At 39.8% G+C, this 20851-nt stretch overlaps 1 protein-coding gene across 1 annotated transcript in view; it reads right to left on the bottom strand.

Moving 5' to 3' along the window:
- Nucleotides 1-20851, bottom strand: part of malrd1 (MAM and LDL receptor class A domain containing 1) — a 318021-nt gene that overhangs the window by 13543 nt on the left and 283627 nt on the right. The window contains exon 31 of the mRNA XM_069914667.1: nt 2505-2630. Within this exon, the coding sequence (XP_069770768.1) occupies nt 2505-2630 (126 nt within the window). The remainder of the gene's footprint in view (nt 1-2504; nt 2631-20851) is intronic.

Here is a 20851-nt window from a genome sequence, read left to right as displayed (position 1 = left end):
GTGCCGTTTCTTTTTTTTTAAATTTTTTATTTTTCACACCATAAATCACATTAGCCATGATATACACTTTTTCTTTTTCACACATATACAGTGTCTTTTTCTCCCCCCTCCCTCCTCCCAAGCCACCCCTCCACCCCCCCCTCTCATCCATTTTAGGTATACAATCTAGGTTGCATTAAGCCAGTCAGACAATGTTGTCATTCAACAAAAATACACCAGAAATTCTACTGAGTCCATTCTTTTCTTTCCTTCTCCTTCCATCAACTTAGGTAATGTTTGTCCCCGGTAGGTTTTCGCTATTGTATTTAATGTAAGGCTCCCATACTTGTTCGAATATTTCAATATTATTTCTTAAACTATATGTTATTTTTTCTAATGAAGACTGCCTGAGGTCTCCCTGACAGGATCCAATTGCAGAGGGAGGTACTTAGTGCCAACAGGCTCAACTTCACTATCAAGTACTGAGGTATGATTGTGTTGAATGCCGAACTGAAGTCAATAGACAGCGTTTGAACATAAGTGTGCTTATGTTCCAGATGGGTGAGGGCTAGATGGATGGTGATGGTGATGACAACATCCATAGAGTGGTTGGATCTATATGTGAACTGCAGGGGTCCAATGAAGGGGGGGAGCAGGAGCTTGATGCACCCCATGACTAGACTCTTGAAGCACTTCATGATGGTAAATGTGAGTGTGACAGGGAGGTAGTTATTGAGGCAGGACACGGACGATGTCTTCGGCACGAGGACAATGATAGTGGCTTTGAAGCACATTGGGGTCATGGTGCTGCTCAGGTAGATGGTAAAGATGTCAACGAGAACGTCTGCCAGCTGAGCCACACATCCAGTGAGAACTCTGCCAGTAATGTTATCTGGACCAGCAGCTTTCCGAGGGTTGGCCTTGCCTAACTCTCTCCTCACACTGGCCACTGTAAGACACAGCACCTGACTTGAGGACAGGTGATCTTCTTCACTGCCACATCATTTTTCACCTCTAAACACGAGAAGAAGTTGTTCAGTGCATCTGAGAGGGAGGCATCATCGGCACATGCAGTTGGTGTAGTCTTGTGGGTGGTGATTTCTTGAATGCCCTGCCACATAGGTTGCATATCCTTGCTGACCAAGAAGTGTCTATGAATTCTCTGGGCCTGCACATGCTTTGCCTCCCTGATACCCTTAGAAAGCTTGGCTCTCGCAATAGCTATGGCCCACTCTGACGGCAGAGTTTTGGCTCCTCAGCAGCTCACGCACCTCCACAGGCATCCATGGCTTCTGATTAGAGTGAGTAATGATGGTCTTGGGTGCAATAATGTCATCAATACACTTACTAATTTAGGTAGGTGGTCACTGATGCTGTATACTCCTCCAGGTTGATACAGTTGCCATCGGTTGAGCATGTGCCAGTCGGTGCACTCGAAGCAGTCCTGAAGTACAATAATGTCTCCTGCTGTCCTGGTTTCAACCTGCTTCAGAAAGGGCCTAGAGCATCTAACAAGCGGTTAGCATTACAGAGATGTGGTCTGAGTATCCGAGATGCGGGCAGGGCTTTGTCCAATACGTGTTGGAAATGATAGAAAACGCAAGATCCAATGCATTCGCCCCTCTCGTAGCAAAGTCCACATACTGATGGAATTTAGTAGCACTAACCTGAGGTTCGCCTGCTTGGAATCCCCAGTGATAATAAACAGACCATCAGAATGTGCGGTCTCCAGATCGCTTATAGCTTCATACAGTTCCCAAATTGCCTCCTTAGTGTTAGCGCTGGGGGATGTACACTCCATCTATGAGGACCATGGTAAATTCCCACGGTAGATAAAATGATCTACATCTGACAGTCACACATTTCACCAATTCCAGAGCTGAGTGGAGAGTCACTGATACTGCATCTGTGTGGAGTGATTGTGATGGTAGGAAAATTGTAATGGGTCCATTCCTTTACTTAAGCACCTGTTAGATGTGTGTTAAAATGCTTTGACAGGTCACTGGAAGTATTTATTCCAAAGAATTTGGAGCTTTCTACTGTTTTGACTTCAGCAGCATTAATAAATAGTTCAAGGATTCCCCAGGATTATTGAGGAGCCAGCATACAGTGTATACTTTCCATAATTTTTTTTTTGTGAACAATTTAACTATATTACCTCAACATTATTAAATCCTCACAGGCCCTCTATAATCTTTAGCATATTAAAATTAAAAGTTTTGTAAACAGCAGGTTCTCATCAACTGTTGAAATAGAAATAGAATTAACATTTTGGACGATGAGTCTCGGACCTCAAATGTCAGCCCTTTTTTTCCTTTCCACAGATGCTGTCAGAACTGTTGAGTTTTTCCAGTACTTTTATTGTTTTATTGTAGAGGCCTGATAAATTTTCTTATCGTTTTTAGCCTCCCACCTCGGCTCAGTGCTCCAGGTTGAAAAATCCACAAAATGATAATCAAATTAAATATTTAAAAACAAAATAAACTCACTTAAGAATAAATAATTTTATATATGTGCTTTCCCACCTGAACAACTGGATTCATCTGATTTGAAATCTCTACAATTAATGACCCCATCACATCGCTGCAGTACTGCGATACACTCTCCACTGCTTCCACAGAGCAAGGAACCATTAAAGCAGTGCACTGTCGCTGAAAGAAAGAGAATTAAACATTCTTTATTGAAGAAGAGGAGAAATACATTTCCTATGAATAATGTGAAAAGTAGGGTTGCAACGTATATATTCAACTGAGCCTCGCTCTTCTGTTGGGCTGGATCAATTGCCACTGATGTTTGCCACCAGCAAACGCTGGTGAAATTGAACTTATTCAGCTGAACCTGTGTTAGACCCCAGCCACCTGCCAGTCATAGGAAGCTATATTAGCAGGCCCTTGCACATTAGTAATGTTACTTGCTCCATGTCACAGACGAATTTCATGACTTTTCTTGGCTGTATTGCTTTTAGCGGGGTTAGGGTGTGCATCTTCCAACTTTCCTTCACTCCTCTCATAAAATGAATGTTAGGCATCTTGGAGGGAGTGAACATTTGAAAATAAATTTTTTTAACATCTTCTTTACAGCACTGTAGAAGCTGATTGCAGCCATTAAAAAAAAACATTTCACCAAATTACACCCAAATGAAACTACAACCCTGTATGTTTTGGAGAGTGGGAAGAAACTGGAGCATCCTGGGAAAATCCACATAGACATGGGAAAAATGTAGAAATTTATTACCTTCAGCGCCAGACTCATTCCTGGGTTGCTGGCACTGTAATTGGTTTGAGCTAATTACTCTACTCACTGTGCCACCCAAGGAAGCCCAGCTTCTGATGTTTGACTGGTGCTTTTTTGGGGCATGTAATATTTGCAATATTTTCCATTCTCTCCATTACCCAGTGTCCCGGGCTCATCCTGACATCTTAGGAATGGACAGCTCCACTCAAACAGACATTTCTCACCCTGTGGTTGTGGAGGAGATTTGGTATGTCACCCAAAACTCTCAAAAAAATTTACAGGTTTTCGTTTTCTGGTTGCATCGCTGTCTGGGATGGAGACGCCAATGTGCAGGACAGGAAAAAAAATCTACAGAGAGTTGTTAACTTGGACAGTAAATCAGGGGTGCCAGTCTTCAGGGTATTGGCGACACTTACAAGAGGCAGTGTCTTAAGAAAGCAGCTTCTATCCTCAAGACCCCCCACCACCCAGGCCATGCCCTCTTCACCCTGATACCATCTGAAAAAAAGGTATAGGAGCCTGAAGAGGAGCACCCAGTGGCAGAAGGACAGCTTCATCCCCTCTGCCATCAGATTCCTGAAAGGATGATGAACCACAGACACTATCTCACTTTCTCCCCTTTTTTTGCTTCATTTATTTATTTTTCAAATGTAATTTACAGCAATATTCATTCATGACAATAAGTTCTGAATCTGATTCTGATTTGGAATGTTGAGCTGTCATCAATGGGCAACGGCCTGCCCACATGGTGAGCTATTGCACAATAAATTGCACCATTTATTAAACAACATTTATTTATTTTTACATATAAGAACATAAGAAATAGGAGCAGGAGTCGGCCATCCATCCCATTGAGCCTGTTCTGCCATTCAATAAGACCATAGCTGATTTGATCATTGACTCAACTCCACCTACCTGCCTTTTCCCCATATCCCTTAATTCCTTTTTTATGTAAAAATCTACCTAACTGAACCTTAAATAAGTTGAATGAAGTAGCCTCAACCACTTCCGCGGCCAGAGAATTCCACAGATTCACTACTCTCTGGGAAAAAGTTTTTCCTCATCTCCATCTTAAATCTACTCCCCTGAATCTTGAGGCTGTGTCCCTTAGTTCTGGTCTCACCTACCAATGAAAACAATTTTTCTACCTCTATCTTATCTATCTCTTTCATAATTTTATATGTTTCTATAAGATCTCCTCTCATTCTTCTGAATTTGAGTGAGTATATTCCCAGATGATTTAATCTCTCCTCGTAGGTCAACCCCCGCCCCCCCCCATCTCCAGGATCAACCTGGTAAACCTCCTCTGGACTGCCTCCAAGGTCAGTACATCCGTCTTCAAATATGTATGTATGTACGGCATATGTATCATTTGATTGTTTGTGTGTTCTATCTGGTTGTTTGTCTGCATGCTGTTACACCAGGACTGGAAAAGGCTGTTTCATTGGGTTGTGCTCAAACATGAATTTGATTCCCAGTATGGTATGGAGCATTTCTGCTCCATCAGAGAGTTTAACATTTTCCTCATTTTGCTTTACATTTTACCAATGTCACGTGGAGATATCCATCATTCAGAGTCCTTGATCCTTGAATATTGGAGTTTGGTTAATAATTTTACAGTTATATTTGAAAAGGGGTTGTGAATAATTACCCTTCATTTTTAACATGGAATTTTAAATTTACGGCCTTCCACTTATGACAATAACCAGTCATCACTGAGAAATGTCACTATATTTCTTAAAATATCATAAAGCAGTTTCAGATTCCAGTCTAGTTCTGAGCTGATACAAAGAAAAGCAAACAGCAAAAAAAAAGAGATAGCGGTGATAACACAAAGTATTCACATATCATACTATAGCAGCAAGTCTCAATAAAAAGAAGTGCATAAGCAGAAGGTTTGCTTCACAAAACAGACCATGGTGTTCATTTCAATAATGTTGAGAAGAATAAACCTGGTAATTAAAGAAAAACAAAAGGTAGCCTTTTAAAACTCAGTCATGCATCTGTGCAAGATTATTTCCATATTATTCACCAGATCAATTTTATTCATACATGGAGATCAGCAAGTTTTGAATGGAAGGAGGGGTTAATTTTCAACCTAACCTTTATCTCATCCTCTTTCTATGCACAGGCATATATAAAGGTGTATTGTCTGCCAGCCTGACTTACTCATATCAAATTTATTTTATGGCCTGACTAATCATACCTTTCAAACAATTACTTTTCTTTGTTTTTTTTAAATGTGCAAAGGCAACTAAAATGAGACGGTGAATCACAATCACCGAGTGTAACAAAGCAGAAAATAAGTCGTCAATCTATCCATCCCACATTGCTTTATTAGTTTGTTTCCAAAAATGGCAAAAATAAACTGCTGGTGGAAATCAACGCGTCAGGGAGCACCCGTGGAGACAAAAGGATCGTTTTCAGGTTGAGACCGCATATAAGGGATTTAACCAGTATGAAATGGTAAGGGGGAAGAGGTGAGGCAGAAGCTGGCAAGGTGAAGAGGGGTTGATAAAGCTAGGTGGAGGATAGAACCAGATGGGGGTCCTCCCCACTTCTGTCCCACACATCACCTCCTTTTCATGTCAGATTCCACAATCTGCAGTCTTGTACTGCCTCCATTTATCACCTCCCAGCCTCTGTCACTATCTTTACCCTTCCTACTGCATATCTCCCCTTTTAGTTCAAGTTCAACTGAATGTTTATTATCATTTGTCTGTAAATATAGAACCAGACTAAACAATGCTTCTCTGGACCACAGTTCATACACATAATAAGAACAACAGATATAATATAATATAAAATAACTATAAATAAATATTTTGGAACAATTTACTCAGTTTCAGGATTCTGTTGGTCCTTCTCACAGCCTGTGTTATTTCCCAGTCTGACAGTTATGATTTTAATGATGCTATACCTCCTTCTTGATGGTACAATGTCAAACATATTGTGTGCTGAATGGAAAGGTTTCTCAATAATTCTTCATACCCTATTTAAGCAATGATCCCAGTGAATGTTGTAAGCAGAGGAAAGGGAGCCCCCAGTGATCTTCTGCCAGAGCAGGGTCTCGACCCAAAATGTCTCTTTGCCTCAACAAAATCTACCTGAACCACTGATTTTCTCCAGCAGCTTGTTTTTTTCTTGTCCAATGTCTGTAGTCTTCTGTGCTTAAGACAATTCATTATTGCATATTCTATTTCACTTGCTCAGAGCATTCTCTTTTCCTTTGGCTTGGCTTCGCGGACGAAGATTTATGGAGGGGGTAAAAAGTCCACGTCAGCTGCAGGCTCGTTTGTGGCTGACAAGTCCGATGCGGGACAGGCAAACACGATTGCAGCGGTTGCAGGGGAAAATTGGTTGGTTGGGGTTGGGTGTTGGGTTTTTCCTCCTTTGCCTTTTGTCAGTGAGGTGGGCTCTGCGGTCTTCTTCAAAGGAGGTTACTGCCCGCCAAACTGTGAGGCGCCAAGATGCACGGTTTGAGGCGTTATCAGCCCACTGGCGGTGGTCAATGTGGCAGGCACCAAGAGATTTCTTTAGGCAGTCCTTGTACCTTTTCTTTGGTGCACCTCTGTCACGGTGGCCAGTGGAGAGCTCGCCATATAACACGATCTTGGGAAGGCAATGGTCCTCCATTCTGGAGACGTGACCCATCCAGCGCAGCTGGATCTTCAGCAGCGTGGACTCAATGCTGTCGACCTCTGCCATCTCGAGTACTTCGACGTTAGGGATGTAAGCGCTCCAATGGATGTTGAGGATGGAGCGGAGACAACGCTGGTGGAAGTGTTCTAGGAGCCGTAGGTGGTGCCGGTAGGGGACCCATGATTCGGAGCCGAACAGGAGTGTGGGTATGACAACGGCTCTGTATTCGCTTATCTTTGTGAGGTTTTTCAGTTGGTTGTTTTTCCAGACTCTTTTGTGTAGTCTTCCAAAGGCGCTATTTGCCTTGGCGAGTCTGTTGTCTATCTCATTGTCGATCCTTGCATCTGATGAAATGGTGCAGCCGAGATAGGTAAACTGGTTGACCGTTTTGAGTTTTGTGTGCCCGATGGAGATGTGGGGGGGCTGGTAGTCATGGTGGGGAGCTGGCTGATGGAGGACTTCAGTTTTCTTCAGGCTGACTTCCAGGCCAAACATTTTGGCAGTTTCCGCAATTCAGGACGTCAAGCGCTGAAGAGCTGGCTCTGAATGGGCAACTAAAGCGGCATCGTCTGCAAAGAGTAGTTCACGGACAAGTTTCTCTTGTGTCTTGGTGTGAGCTTGCAGGTGCCTCAGATTGAAGAGACTGCCATCCGTGCGGTACCGGATGTAAACAGCGTCTTCATTGTTGGGGTCTTTCATGGCTTGGTTCAGCATCATGCTGAAGAAGATTGAAAAGAGGGTTGGTGCGAGAACACAGCCTTGCTTCACGCCATTGTTAATGGAGAAGGGTTCAGAGAGCTCATTGCTGTATCTGACCTGACCTTGTTGGTTTTCGTGCAGTTGGATAATCATGTTGAGGAACTTTGGGGGACATCCGATGCGCTCTAGTATTTGCCAAAGCCCTTTCCTGCTCACGGTGTCGAAGGCTTTGGTGAGGTCAACAAAGGTGATGTAGAGTCCTTTGTTTTGTTCTCTGCACTTTTCTTGGAGCTGTCTGAGGGCAAAGACCATGTCAGTGGTTCCTCTGTTTGCGCGAAAGCTGCACTGTGATTCTGGGAGAATATTCTCGGCGACACTAGGTACTATTCTATTTAGTAGAATCCTAGCGAAGATTTTGCCTGCAATGGAGAGCAACGTGATTCCCCTGTAGTTTGAGCAGTCTGATTTCTCGCCTTTGTTTTTGTACAGGGTGATGATGGTGGCATCACGAAGATCCTGAGGCAGTTTACCTTGGTCCCAACAAAGCTTGAAAAACTCATGCAGTTTGGCATGCAGAGTTTTGCCGCCAGCCTTCCAGACTTCTGGGGGGGATTCCATCCATACCTGCTGCTTTGCCACTTTTCAGTTGTTCGATTGCCTTATATGTCTCATCCAGGGTGGGAACCTCATCCAGCTCTAGCCTTAGGGGCTGTTGAGGGAGCTGGAGCAGGGCGGAATCTTGGACTGAGCGGTTGGCACTGAAAAGAGATTGGAAGTGTTCTGACCATCGGTTGAGGATGGAGATCTTGTCACTGAGGAGGACTTTGCCGTCTGAGCTGCGCAGCGGGCTTTGGACACAGCCTTTAGAGCCTCGTAGAAACCCCTGAAGTCGCCAATGTCCGCGCTGAGCTGGGTTCGTTTGGCGAGGCTAGTCCACCACTCATTTTGGATCTCCCGGATTTTGCGCTGAAGATGGCTGCATGCGCGACGGAAGGCTTGTTTCTTCTCTGGACAGGACGGCTTTGTAAGGTGAGCCTGGTGGGCAGCTTGCTTCTTTGCCAGCAGCTCCTGGATTTCCTGGCTGTTTTCGTCAAACCAGTCCTTGTTTTTCCTGGAGGAGAAGCCCAGTACCTCTTCAGTGGATTGCAGTATGGTAGTCTTCAACTGATCCCAGAGGGTTTCAGGGGACGGGTCCGTGAGGCGGGTTGCATCGTCGAGCTTTGCTTTGAGGTTTGCCTGGAAGTTTCCTCTCGCTTCGTCTGACTGCAGGTTTCCAACATTGAACCTCTTTCTGGGGGCTTTATTGTTCCTGGGCTTTGGCTTGAAGTGAAGGTTGAGCTTGCAGCGAACCAGCCGGTGGTCAGTGTGGCATTCCGCGCTAGGCATGACCCTGGTGTGGAGCACATCTCGTTTGTCACTTTCTCGCACCAGGATGTAGTCCAGGAGGTGCCAGTGTTGCTGCTCAGCATGGACAAGTTGAGCGGAATGGCTTATTTCTATTCTGTGCTGTTTTCTGATTCCTATAATACTACAGAGCTTGTGTAGAAGTTATTGCCTTTTAAGCCCAATTGTATCCAATCATTTTCTCAACCTTCTTTACATGATGCTACTTTTAGACAGGTACAAATATGGCAGGCGGATGGGAATCCATGCAGAAAGACAGAGGGAGGCAATGCAGATACTCAAGCAAAAATTACAAATGAGAAAAACCAAAGTGTAGAGAAAAGTCAAAAACCAAAGATGCACAGATTACTAGATTCAAAACAAGGTCAGTCAACTTGTGGCACGAATAATAACAGAGGGGAGTAGTAAAACATGAAAGTCTGCAGACACCGTGATTGAAGTAAAAACACAATGCTGGAGAAACTCAGCAAGTCAAATGGTTGGCGTAGTATTAGCACAAGCCTTTACAGCTCCAGCGAACGGGACCGGGGTTCGAATCCCATGCTGTCTGTAAGGAGTTTGTACGTTCTCCCCATGTCTATGTGGGTTTTCCACGGGGGCTCCGGTTTACTCCTACTATTTGAAGAGTACTGGGGTTGTAGGTTAATTGGGTGTAAATTGGATGGCATGGGGCTGATAATGTGCTGTCTGCCTAAATTTAAAATAAAACAGTGTACTTTATATAGCAAAGATAAAGATATATAACCAACGATTTGAACTTGAGCCGTTCATCAAGGTATGAGTGAAATGTAGGCACCTGGAATGTAGGCTATGTATCTTTATCTTTGAAGAACACAGTTTGACCTGCTGAGCTTTACAGCATTATGATTTTACTTCATTCCAAAGCAGAATGATTTTGTGACCATAAAAAAAACATGATTGCAGGTGAGGATAACTGGGAATTAAATATCCAATGGTAGCAGGTAATATGAAAAGATGGGCAGCAAGGTAAGGTAGACAGGGTAGTGCTCTCAATTAGGGATGGGATCAGGGCCACAGTGGTAGATGACATAAGACCCATGGATTCATCCTTCATTGTTGGAGAGATTGAATTTAAGAGCAGTGAGGTTTGCTGCAACCATGGAGGGTACTGGTGAGGTTGCACCAGGAGTACTGCATGCTGTTCTGCTCTCCTTACTTGAGAAGAGATACATTGGGTTTGGAGGCAATGCAGAGATCTGAGAGATGAAGAGGTTAACCTATAAGAAGAAATTGAGTTTCCTCAGACTATATGAAATTCAGAAGAACGAGAGGGGATCTAATAGAAATATACCAAATTTTGAGAAGATAGATGCAGATTTTTTTTTCCACTGGAAAGGGAGACTAGAATGAGGAGACTTAGCCTTAAGATTCAGGGAGCAAGTTTAGGATGGAGATGAAAAGGAATTGCTTTCTCAGAGAATGGTGTATCTGTGAAATTCTCTGCCCAAGGATGCAGTGGAGGATATTATTTTTAAAACACAGATATACAGACGTTTACAGAGTAGTGGAATTTTGGGTTATGGGATCAAGGCAATTAGCTGGGATTGACTCCATCGACAGATCAGCCATGATGCTATTGGATGGCAGAGCAGGCTTAACGGGCCAGATGGCGATTCCCACTCCTACTTCTTTTGTTCTTATATTTTTATGACCATGAATTTTCTGGGGATGGAAGGATGTGTATTATCTGCAGGCAAAAGAGATTTAGTTTAATTTGGCATCATGTTCAGCACAGACATTATCAGCTGAAGGGCTTGTTCCTGTGGTGTACTGGTCCATGTTCTGTGATTATCTGCAGCCGTAATTCTTTGTGAAAACTTTAGCTGCAACTTGGAGTGAAAACTACTTTGGGAATATTTATGATCATACGTATAGACAATGCAAAGTTGGTATTGACATTTATCAACAACTGATGCTGCTCAGCATGGACAAGTTGAGCGGAATGGCTTATTTCTATTCTGTGCTGTTTTCTGATTCCTATAATACTACAGAGCTTGTGTAGAAGTTATTGCCTTTTAAGCCCAATTGTATCCAATCATTTTCTCAACCTTCTTTACATGATGCTACTTTTAGGAGACTGTGTAGAAAGGCCATTCAAAGTTTTAAGGATCAATTCATTGATTAATAATTTGCATTCTCCTAAATCTAACCTGCCCAAATCACATTTTTTTTAGATATTTGCAAGTCCAGTATTTTCTTGAATCTCAACAATCTGATTTCCCAAAGAATCTGAATAAAATTTTGTAGGAGAGTTTTGTTTTAAATTCAATGTCTTCTCTCATAAAGGATTAATATCTGTTATTTATGAAAAAATTGTAATGTTCAAATCAGACTTTTTTTGCCAAAATTAAAAATGCTTGGGAACAGGATTTAAATTTGACTATATCTGACGTGGATTGGGGCACAACCTTAAGTTGCATAATAGCTCTTCATTATGTGCTTGTCATGGTTTATTACAATTTAAAGTCCGACTCAGAGCACATAAGTTTAAGGCTAAATTGTCTCATTTTATTTTGATATGAGTCGCTGTGTACAAGAGCGGAGAAGCATTGTTAATTCATATGTTCTGGACTTGTCTGAGACTAGAACCCATTGGTGACCCTCTTCAGTACAAAGGGAGGAAACAATTCTTCTCTTGACCAGATCAGAGTTGTACTATCTCTTTTGGTGAGGCATGAGATTTTACTTAAATGCTCCGCCTACTCGTGATCAGTGGTTACGTGACATCAAATCTTGTTTGAATACTAAGATTTAGTTAATAATTCAGATGTAAGATTTCAGGTGTTTTGGGGGGGCCATTTATGATTCATGAGCTTACTTTATAATTTCACTTCAATGTAATTAAATTGTGTAACTCTTATCATTTCCATTTTCACATTTTTCTTTTACCTTCATTTTTATGTTATTACTAATCATGTAATCTGGCAATGCTGTTAGGCAAGGGTTTCGAGTTTTTCTCCTTTAATTTTTTTCTTCAATTTTTTTCTATTTGTTCCTTTTTTCTTTTTTTCCTCTGATTTTTTTTGTTATTAGCTGTTTCTATATAAAATTCTATAGTATTTGCAATGTCAATTATGGACATGATTAACAACTTATGTATATTTTTGATAGACTGAATGTCTTATATGTCTTATTAATTTTGGCAACAATCCTTATCGTTTTATCGAATTGTGTTATTTGTACAAGTTCTTAATTCAAGTTAATTAAAATGTTTTTAAAAGAAAAATAAATTACTGCCACTCTGCTCTTGGATTAGGAGAGGCAGAATTTGTTTCCAAATATGTTGAAGGAATGGTGATGTAATCCCAAATGAAGGTGGTTATTGCCTTGGAGGGAACTTGAAGGTGCTAGTGTTACTACACATGTGTTACCTGTGCCTTTCCTTTGAGTGGTGCTGTGGCTGTGCCTAGAACCTGTTGGGCCACACTTGGTAGTAATTCTACTTCACTTTCTTGAAGATCCGTGTTTACATATTTGCCGTTAAGTATGAACTGCTGGAGGAAACGAGCAGATTGAGCAGCATCCACGGAGGAAAAGGGATGGCCAATGATTTAGGTCAAGATCAGGACTGAGAGAAGAAAGCCCACACATATATAAAGATGGCCAGTAATAGAAGTGTCTACCTTTCCTCTACACTCAGTCTCGATGCAGGGTCCCAACATGAAACATTGACTACCCATTTGCCTTAAAAGATGCTGCTCCACCACCACCCCCCCTCAGAATATTTCATACACTTTATATTTGGTTCCAGATTCCAGCATCTGTAGTTAGTTGTGTCTGCTCAGATTTTTTTGTAATTTGATTGCATCATATATTGCTTGGCAGTGTGGCTTATTATGGGCAGAAGTGCCAGTTTGCTCATCTTTTTGAGTTCATTTATGTTTTTATGATACGTTTAGTTCTTTCTATAAAATGTCAATTTGCTGATCGGTAATAGTGGTATGAATGATGCCATCTGGACACAGTAGAGCTTAATTAATTTGAAATTGGATGAATCTTACAAGATAATGACTTATGGAGCTGGATAGGTTTGACACTAACTCGGGAATTGGGTTGCTGGATGGATACAGAGGGAAAAAAATGAAACTACTTATCCTAACAAGTGTCTTGTCCAAATATTTTAGCTTGTTCTGTAAGAATTTTGTTAAAATAATCAAGACAAGTCAAGTTCATTGTTATCTGATTGTACAACACGACAAAACAACGTTCTCTAGTCCTCCATGCAAAAACATGCAGACGCAAAACCAGAAACTACACACACACAGACAAATAATACATATGCAGGGCAAATATCATATCTATAAAAATAAATAAATAAATGCTGTTTTGTACTAATGAGAGTCTCAGATGGTTAGTGTGAGCAGTTTCTTTGGTCGTTTAGCTTTCTTATCAGCTGTGGAAGAAGCTGTTCGTCTGCCTGGTGGTGCTGGCTCTAATACTCCTGTATCTCTTTCCCAATGGGAGCAGGTGAGAGATACAGTGTGCAGGATGGAAGGGATTCTCAATGGTTTTGAGCACCCTCTTTTGAGAATGGTCCTGGTAGATTCTGCTACTCTTATGGTCCTATGGATTGACCTCTGATCCATTTCTCTGCAGCAACCATACCACATTGTGGTGCCGCCAACCAGGACGGTCTCCACGGAGCTCCTATAGAATGTTGACATAACAGTAACTGGTAGCCTTGTCCACTTCAGTCCTCTCTGGGAGCACAGTTGCTGTTGAACCTTCCTGACAAGTGAGGAGATGATCAGTGTCCACAATGATCAGTGTCACCAGTTAAATGAAATCCCAGGAATTTCATGCACTCCGCTCTCACTACTACAGAGTTGTTGATGTGTAATGGAGGGTGATCGTTCCTGGTCCTCCTGAAGTCCACGATCATCTCCCTCATCTTGTCAATGTTAAGACTTGGGTTCTTACTCTCGCACCATTTCACAAGATTTTCCGACTCTTGTCTGTAGCACGACTCATTGTTGTTGCTGACGAAGCCAACTACTGTTGTGTTATCCGAAAACTTGATGACACTGTTGGAGCTAGATCAGACGATGCAGTCACAGTCAGTAGCATGAACAGGATTGCACTGAGCACAGAGTCCTAAGGTGTACCAGTGCTCAGCGTGACCGTGCTCAATATTCAGCTACCGACCCAGACAGACTGTGGTCTTTCTGTGAGGAAGTACAGGATCCAATTACAGAAAGGGGTGTTGTGTCCCAGTGAAGACAGCTTCTCCACCAGTCTCTGGGGAACTATTGCATTAAACATCGAGCTGAAGTCAATGAACCTCACCTGACATACCAGGCATTGTTCTCAAGATGAGCCAGGGCATAGTGAAGTCACAAAGCTGTAGCATCGTCTATGGAATGGTTTCTTCTTTCAGCGAATTGAAATGGATTCAACGTCTCTGGGAGGTGTGCTTTGGCGTTTGAAGCATTTCATAATGGTAGAGGTCACTGCCACAGGGCCTGTTATTGTCACCTTCTTGGGTACCGGGAAGATGGTGGCTCCCTTGAACCCTGTGAGAACAATGGACTTTTGCAGTGACGTGTTGAAGATGTCCATGAAGACCTCTGCCATTTGGTCTGTACATTCCTTCAGTACACGACCAGGCATGTTGTCTGGTCCTGCCCCCTTGTGTGAATTCACCTGGGATAGGGATTTCTTCACCTCGGCTGAGGCTATGCGGCGAGTCCATTTATCAGGGCCAGTTCCAGACAATTTTGTGCCCTAGGCAAGGCCAACTACTTGCACACCTGCCAAAAAAATTGCCAACTTGTTTTTCAAAAACAGATGTTTTGTAGAAAAAAATGAAAAACTTGAAACTACTAAATTTATTTTAAATTGCAAGAAGGAATAAGGAAAATTGCTGACCTAGAAGATTTTCACAAACTTTGTAGCACTATTATATTTAACATAATGTAAAAAATATTAGCAATAAAAAGAACTTTGTATTAACAGTTAACAAATGGTAAAAACAAGAATGGATAAAATGCAAAAGACAGCACTATACACAAAGCTAATAATGAAACAATTAATTTTAAACATAATTATCAATGCAGATATTATTTATAAACTAATTACACAGCAAAACAAATATATAAACACAAATAAACTGATGGGGAAGACAGCTGTCGAGCTACTGTTCGATAACAAGGCAGGCACAGTCACTCGTTCCCACACGATCACTCGCTCCCATACAATGTAAGTGCACGGTGAGCATTGTGGCGGTCGTGAGAAAAGAGGGAAAAGTTACTGCATATTTTTAGTTTTGAGTGTGGCTACCACAACAAGATACATATAATAAGTCAAACATTTGTTGGTATCAGTTACCTGCATTTATTTATCTATAATTTATCTGTATTGATATTTTATGAATCTTTTATAAATAATACTTTGTTCCAAAGAATTCCTTTTTGACTCTCTTGACAATATCAATTTTTTTTTAATCTATATTTTTTATTTAATACTTCATTTTAAACCACTTCAATAAAAATATATGCAAATATTCATCATTAAAATACACACAGTGAAATTTCCCCCCTTTCCCCCACCCTTCCCATCCCTTGTAGCATAAATCAAAAATAAAGGAAATATAAATAAACAATAAAAGAACACAAAAGAGAAAAAAATTGTCCTAAATTCTATCTTAAAATATTTTTATACTTGTAGTTTATTATTTTAAGGGATGGAGGTCTGAAATCAGTGGTTTCTACTATAGCCTATATATGGTTTCTAAATTTGTTCAAATAAAATATAATTGTCTTTTAGATTGTAGGCAATTGTTTCTAATGAAATGCACTTGTTCATTTCTATGTACCATTGTTGCATATTTAAGGTTTAATTCTTTGTCTTTTATGTAGTTTAACTGAAAGATTTCTGGATCTTTAGGTATTTTATTTTTTGTAATTCTATTTAATATTAAGTTTAAATCCTCCCGAAAAGTTTTTACTTTTGCACATGTCCAAATTTCATGTAATATTGTTCCAATTTCTTGTTTACAATGTAAACATCTGACAACATTGTTGAATTCCATTCTTTTAACTTTTGTGGTGTCACATTTAATCTATATAGCTAATTATATTGTATTATATGTAACCGAGTATTTAATGTATTACTCATGGTTGCTGTGCATAGTTCCTCCTAGTTTTCGTTCTTTATTTGTATTTTTAGATCTTTTTTTCCCAACCTTGTTTAGGTTTTTACATCGCTTCATCATTTTCTTTGCATTGCAATTTTCTGTACATATTTGTGATAATTTTTTTTTACTATCACTGTATCTGTAATTAAGCATTCATAGCAGCTATTCTCAGGTAATCTTAAACTAGTTCCAAAATTTTCTTTTAAATACGTTTTCAACTAATAGTATGAAAATATTATATTATGTGATATTCTGTATTTGTCTTTTAACTGTTCAAATGTTAATAAATTATTTCCCAAAAAGCATTCTTTTATTCTTTTAATTCCTTTTCTTGCCCATTCTTTAAAAAATAAATTGTCTATTGTAAAAGGAATTAATGAATTTTGCGTTAGTAGCATTTTTGGTATTTGATAATTCATCATCTTTTCCTCCAGATGTATTTTCTTCCATATTTTAGTATATGATGTAGTATTGGTAAATTATTGTGTTGTACCAGTTTTTCATCCCATTTATAAAGTATGTTCCGGGACTTCTCCTAGTTTGTAGAATTCTATCTTGAGCCAGTTTGGTTTTTCTCCCGTCTGATAAAATTCTGATAGGTATCTTAATTGAGCTGCCCTATAATATATTTTGAAATTTGATAACTGTAATGCTCCTTGTTTATACATTCTTGTTAATATTTTGAAAGCCACTCTTGATTTTCTACCCTTCCATAAAAAACTTTCTTATTAATTTATTCAGTTACATAAAAATATTTTCCTGTCAAGGGAATCGGTAATGTTTGGAATAGATATTGTATCCATGGAAATATATTTACCTTGATGCAGTTTACTCTTCCTATTAAATTTAATGGTAAATCTTTCCATTTTTCTAAATCTTCTTGGTTTTTTTAAAATTAATGTTTGGTAGTTTACAATTAAAATGATTCAAATGATTTAAATTGTTATCTATCCTGATAACAAGGCGATTGCCATTTAAAAGGGGATTCCTTTTTATATTTTGTATGATCAAGTTTGTTCATTGGTGTCATTTCACTCATTGATATTTCTCCATATTCTTTCAATTTTATATATAACATTTTTATTGATTTGTTTGGGTCTGTTAAATATACTATAATGTCATCTGCAAACAAGCTAATTTTAAATTCTTCCTCTCTTACTTTTATTCCCTTTATCCTGGGTTCCTTTCTTATCAGTTCTGCTAATGTTTCTATGGCCGAAGCAAACAGGGAGGGTAATAGTGGACATCCCTGTCTATTTGACCTATTCAATTTAAAGTGATTTGAAACGTGCCCATTTGTTAATACTTTTGCCAAAGGTCCATTATACAATGCTCTAATCCAATTAATAAATTTTTCAGGTAATTTGAATTTTTGTAGTACTTTAAATAGATAATTCCATGCCACCCTTTTGAAAGCTTTATCGGTTACAGTTGGTGTCTTATTTATTTGTGCTGTGAGGATTAAATTAATAAATTTGCAGACATTATCTGCTGCTCTTCTATTTTTAACAAATCCTGTCTGATCTAATTTTACTAATTTCAGTACATAATCTGTCAATCTATTCGCTAGTAATTTTGCAATGAATTTATAATCTGCATTTAGCAAAGATTTTGGTCTGTATAACCCTGGTGACAGTGGATCTTTTCCCTTATTTAGAATTACTGTAAAAATTATTGCTATTTTACAAGAGTCTGGTAAATACTTGGTCTCTTCTACCTGTTTCATTACTTCTAAAAAGGAAGGAATTAATAGACTACTAAATACTTCGTAAAACTCTGTAACGAATCCATCTTCGCCTGGCGTTTTATGTTTCAGTAATGTCATTAATGTATCCTGTATTTCTGCAATTGTCAAGGGTTTTAGTAATTTATTTTGATCTTCCCATTGTAATTAGGGTAATTCAATGTTTGATAGAAATTCATCTATTTTGTCACTTTTCCCTGAATTTTCGGGGTTTTTTTTAACCATTGCTTATAGAATTTTTTTAAAATTTCCATTAATCTTTATTGGGTTATATGAAATTTGTTCATCCTCTTTCCTTGTTGCTATGATAGTTCTTTCTTCTTGTTCTGTTTTTAGCTGCCAAGCCAATATTTTATGGGTTTTCTCTCCTAACTCATTATATCTTTGTTTTATTTTCATGTTTTTCTCCACTTTGCATGTTTGTAATGTGTCATATTTTAATTTTTTCCTATGCCAATGCTCTCTTTTTCTCTGTATCTTCCCTTCTCATTAAATCTTTTTTTTCTATAATTATTATATCTTTTTCCAACTGTTCTATTTTCCGATTATATTCTTTTTTTAATCTTAGTTGTGTAACTAATTATTTGTCCTCGAATAAAGGCCTTCATTGCATCCCATAATATAAATTTAACTGTTACCAAATTTGTATTTGTTTTGAAATATATTTTGATTTTTTGTTCTATGTATTCCCGAAAATCTTGCCTTTTTAACAATATAGGGTTTAGTCTCCATCTATATGTTTTCAGTGGAATATTCTCTAAGTCAATTGTCATTAATAAGTGTGAGTGGTCAGATAATAATTTTGCCTTATATTTGGTCTGTTGAACTCTTCCTTGAATCTGTGCTGACAAGAAAAATATATCGATCCTAGAATAGGGTTTGTGTCTGTTTGGGTGTTGTTTTTCCATATGTCAATTATTTTCATATCATGCATTGAGTTTAATGTAAATTTGGCTGCTTTATTATTTATATTGGTCTTCCCTCTTTTATTTATCAATAAGTCTAGGTTAAAATTAAAGTCCCACCCTAGTAAAATGTGTCCCTGTATGTCTACTATTTAAAAAAAAATTCCTGCATAAATTTCTGGTCATCTTCATGAGGTGCATAGGTATTTATCAAGTTCCAAAATTCTGAATAAATCTGGCATTTCATCATTATGTATCTACCAGTTGGGTCCATTATTACTTCATTTATCTTAATTGTTAGATTTTTATTAATTAATGTAGCAACTCCCCTGGCTTTTGAGTTGTATGATGATGGCACTACATGACCTACCCAGTCTCTCTTTAACTTGGGTTTTCTAATTCAGTTAAGTGTCTTCTTTCTTTCTTTGGCTTGGCTTCGTGGACGAAGATTTATGGAGGGGTAACGTCCACGTCAGCTGCAGGCTCGTTTGTGGCTGACAAGTCCGATGTGGGACAGGCAGACACGGTTGCAGTGGTTGCAAGGGAAAATTGGTGGGTTGGGATTGGGTGTTGGGTTTTTCCTCCTTTGCCTTTTGACAGTGAGGTGGGCTCTGCGATCTTCTTCAAAGATGGTTGCTGCCCACCGAACTGTGAGGCGTCAAGATGCACGGTTTGAGGCGATATCAGCCCACTGGCGATGGTCAATGAGGCAGGCACCAAGAGCTTTCTTTAGGCAGTCCTTGTACCTCTTCTTTGGTGCACCTCTGTCTCAGTGGCCAGTGGAGAGCTCGCCATATAGCACGATCTTGGGAAGGCGATGGTCCTCCATTCTGGAGATGCGACCAACCCAACGCAGTTTGATCTTCAGCAGCATGGATTCGATGCTGTCGGCCTCTGCCATCTCGAGTACTTCAATGTTGGAGATGAAGTCGCTCCAATGAATGTTGAGGATGGAGCGGAGACAACGCTGGTGGAAGCATTCTAGGAGCCGTAGGTGATGCCGGTAAAGGACCCATGATTCGGAGTCGAACAGGAGTGTGGGTATGACAACGGCTCTGTATAGGACCTCACCAAAGCCTTCGACACCGTGAGTAGGAAAGGGCTTTGTCAAATACTAGAGCGCCTCGGATGCCCCCCAAATTTCCTCAACATGGTTATCCAACTGCACGAAAACCAACAAGGTCGGGTCAGATACAGCAATGAGCTCTCTGAACCCTTCTCCATTAACAATGGTGTGAAGCAAGGATGCGTTCTCGCACCAACCCTCTTTTCAATCTTCTTCAGCATGATGCTGAAACAAGCCATGAAAGACCTCAACAATGAAGACGCTGTTTACATCCGGTACTGCACGGATGGCAGTCTCTTCAATTTGAGGCGCCTGCAAGCTCACACCAAGATACAAGACCAACTTGTCCATGAACTACTCTTTGCAGACGATGCCGCTTTAGTTGCCCATTCAGAGCCAACTCTTCAGCGCTTGATGTTCTGTTTTGCGGAAACTGCCAAAATGTTTGGCCTGGAAGTCAGCCTGAAGAAAACTGAGGTCCTCCATCAGCCAGCTCCCCACCATGACTACCAGCCCCCCCACATCTCCATCGGGCCCACAAAACTCAAAACGGTCTCGGCTGCACCATTTCATCGGATACAAGGATCGACAACGAGATAGACAACAGACTCGCCAAGGCAAATAGCGCCTTTGGAAGACTACACAAAAGAGTCTGGAAAAACAACCAACTGAAAAGTTAAGTGTAATACTTGTATAAATGCTATATCTATTCTCTTTTTTTTTAAGTAGTGTCAGTAAATATTTTCTCTTAATTTGATTGTGGATTCCATTAATATTAATATTAATTGTCATATAGCTCAACGTACTCATCTTATGCATCCTTTTTGAGCTTTCTTCCACCACTTCAACTCCTCCACCTCCCTTCTTCTAAAATTAGTTTTTAAATTGCTCTTTTTCATTACTATATGTGACAACAAACAAATAAGAAATTAACAAAAACCATAAATAAACTAAACAATATTATTTAAAAAAAAACACTAATTCCCCCTTTACTTGCCACCTTGCAAACAACCACAACTCCC

This window comes from Narcine bancroftii, chromosome 1 (genome assembly GCF_036971445.1).
Source record: "Narcine bancroftii isolate sNarBan1 chromosome 1, sNarBan1.hap1, whole genome shotgun sequence".
Lineage (NCBI taxonomy): Eukaryota > Metazoa > Chordata > Chondrichthyes > Torpediniformes > Narcinidae > Narcine > Narcine bancroftii.
Note: the sequence above shows the minus strand (reverse complement) of the source record. Positions and strands in the feature narration are given on the sequence as shown.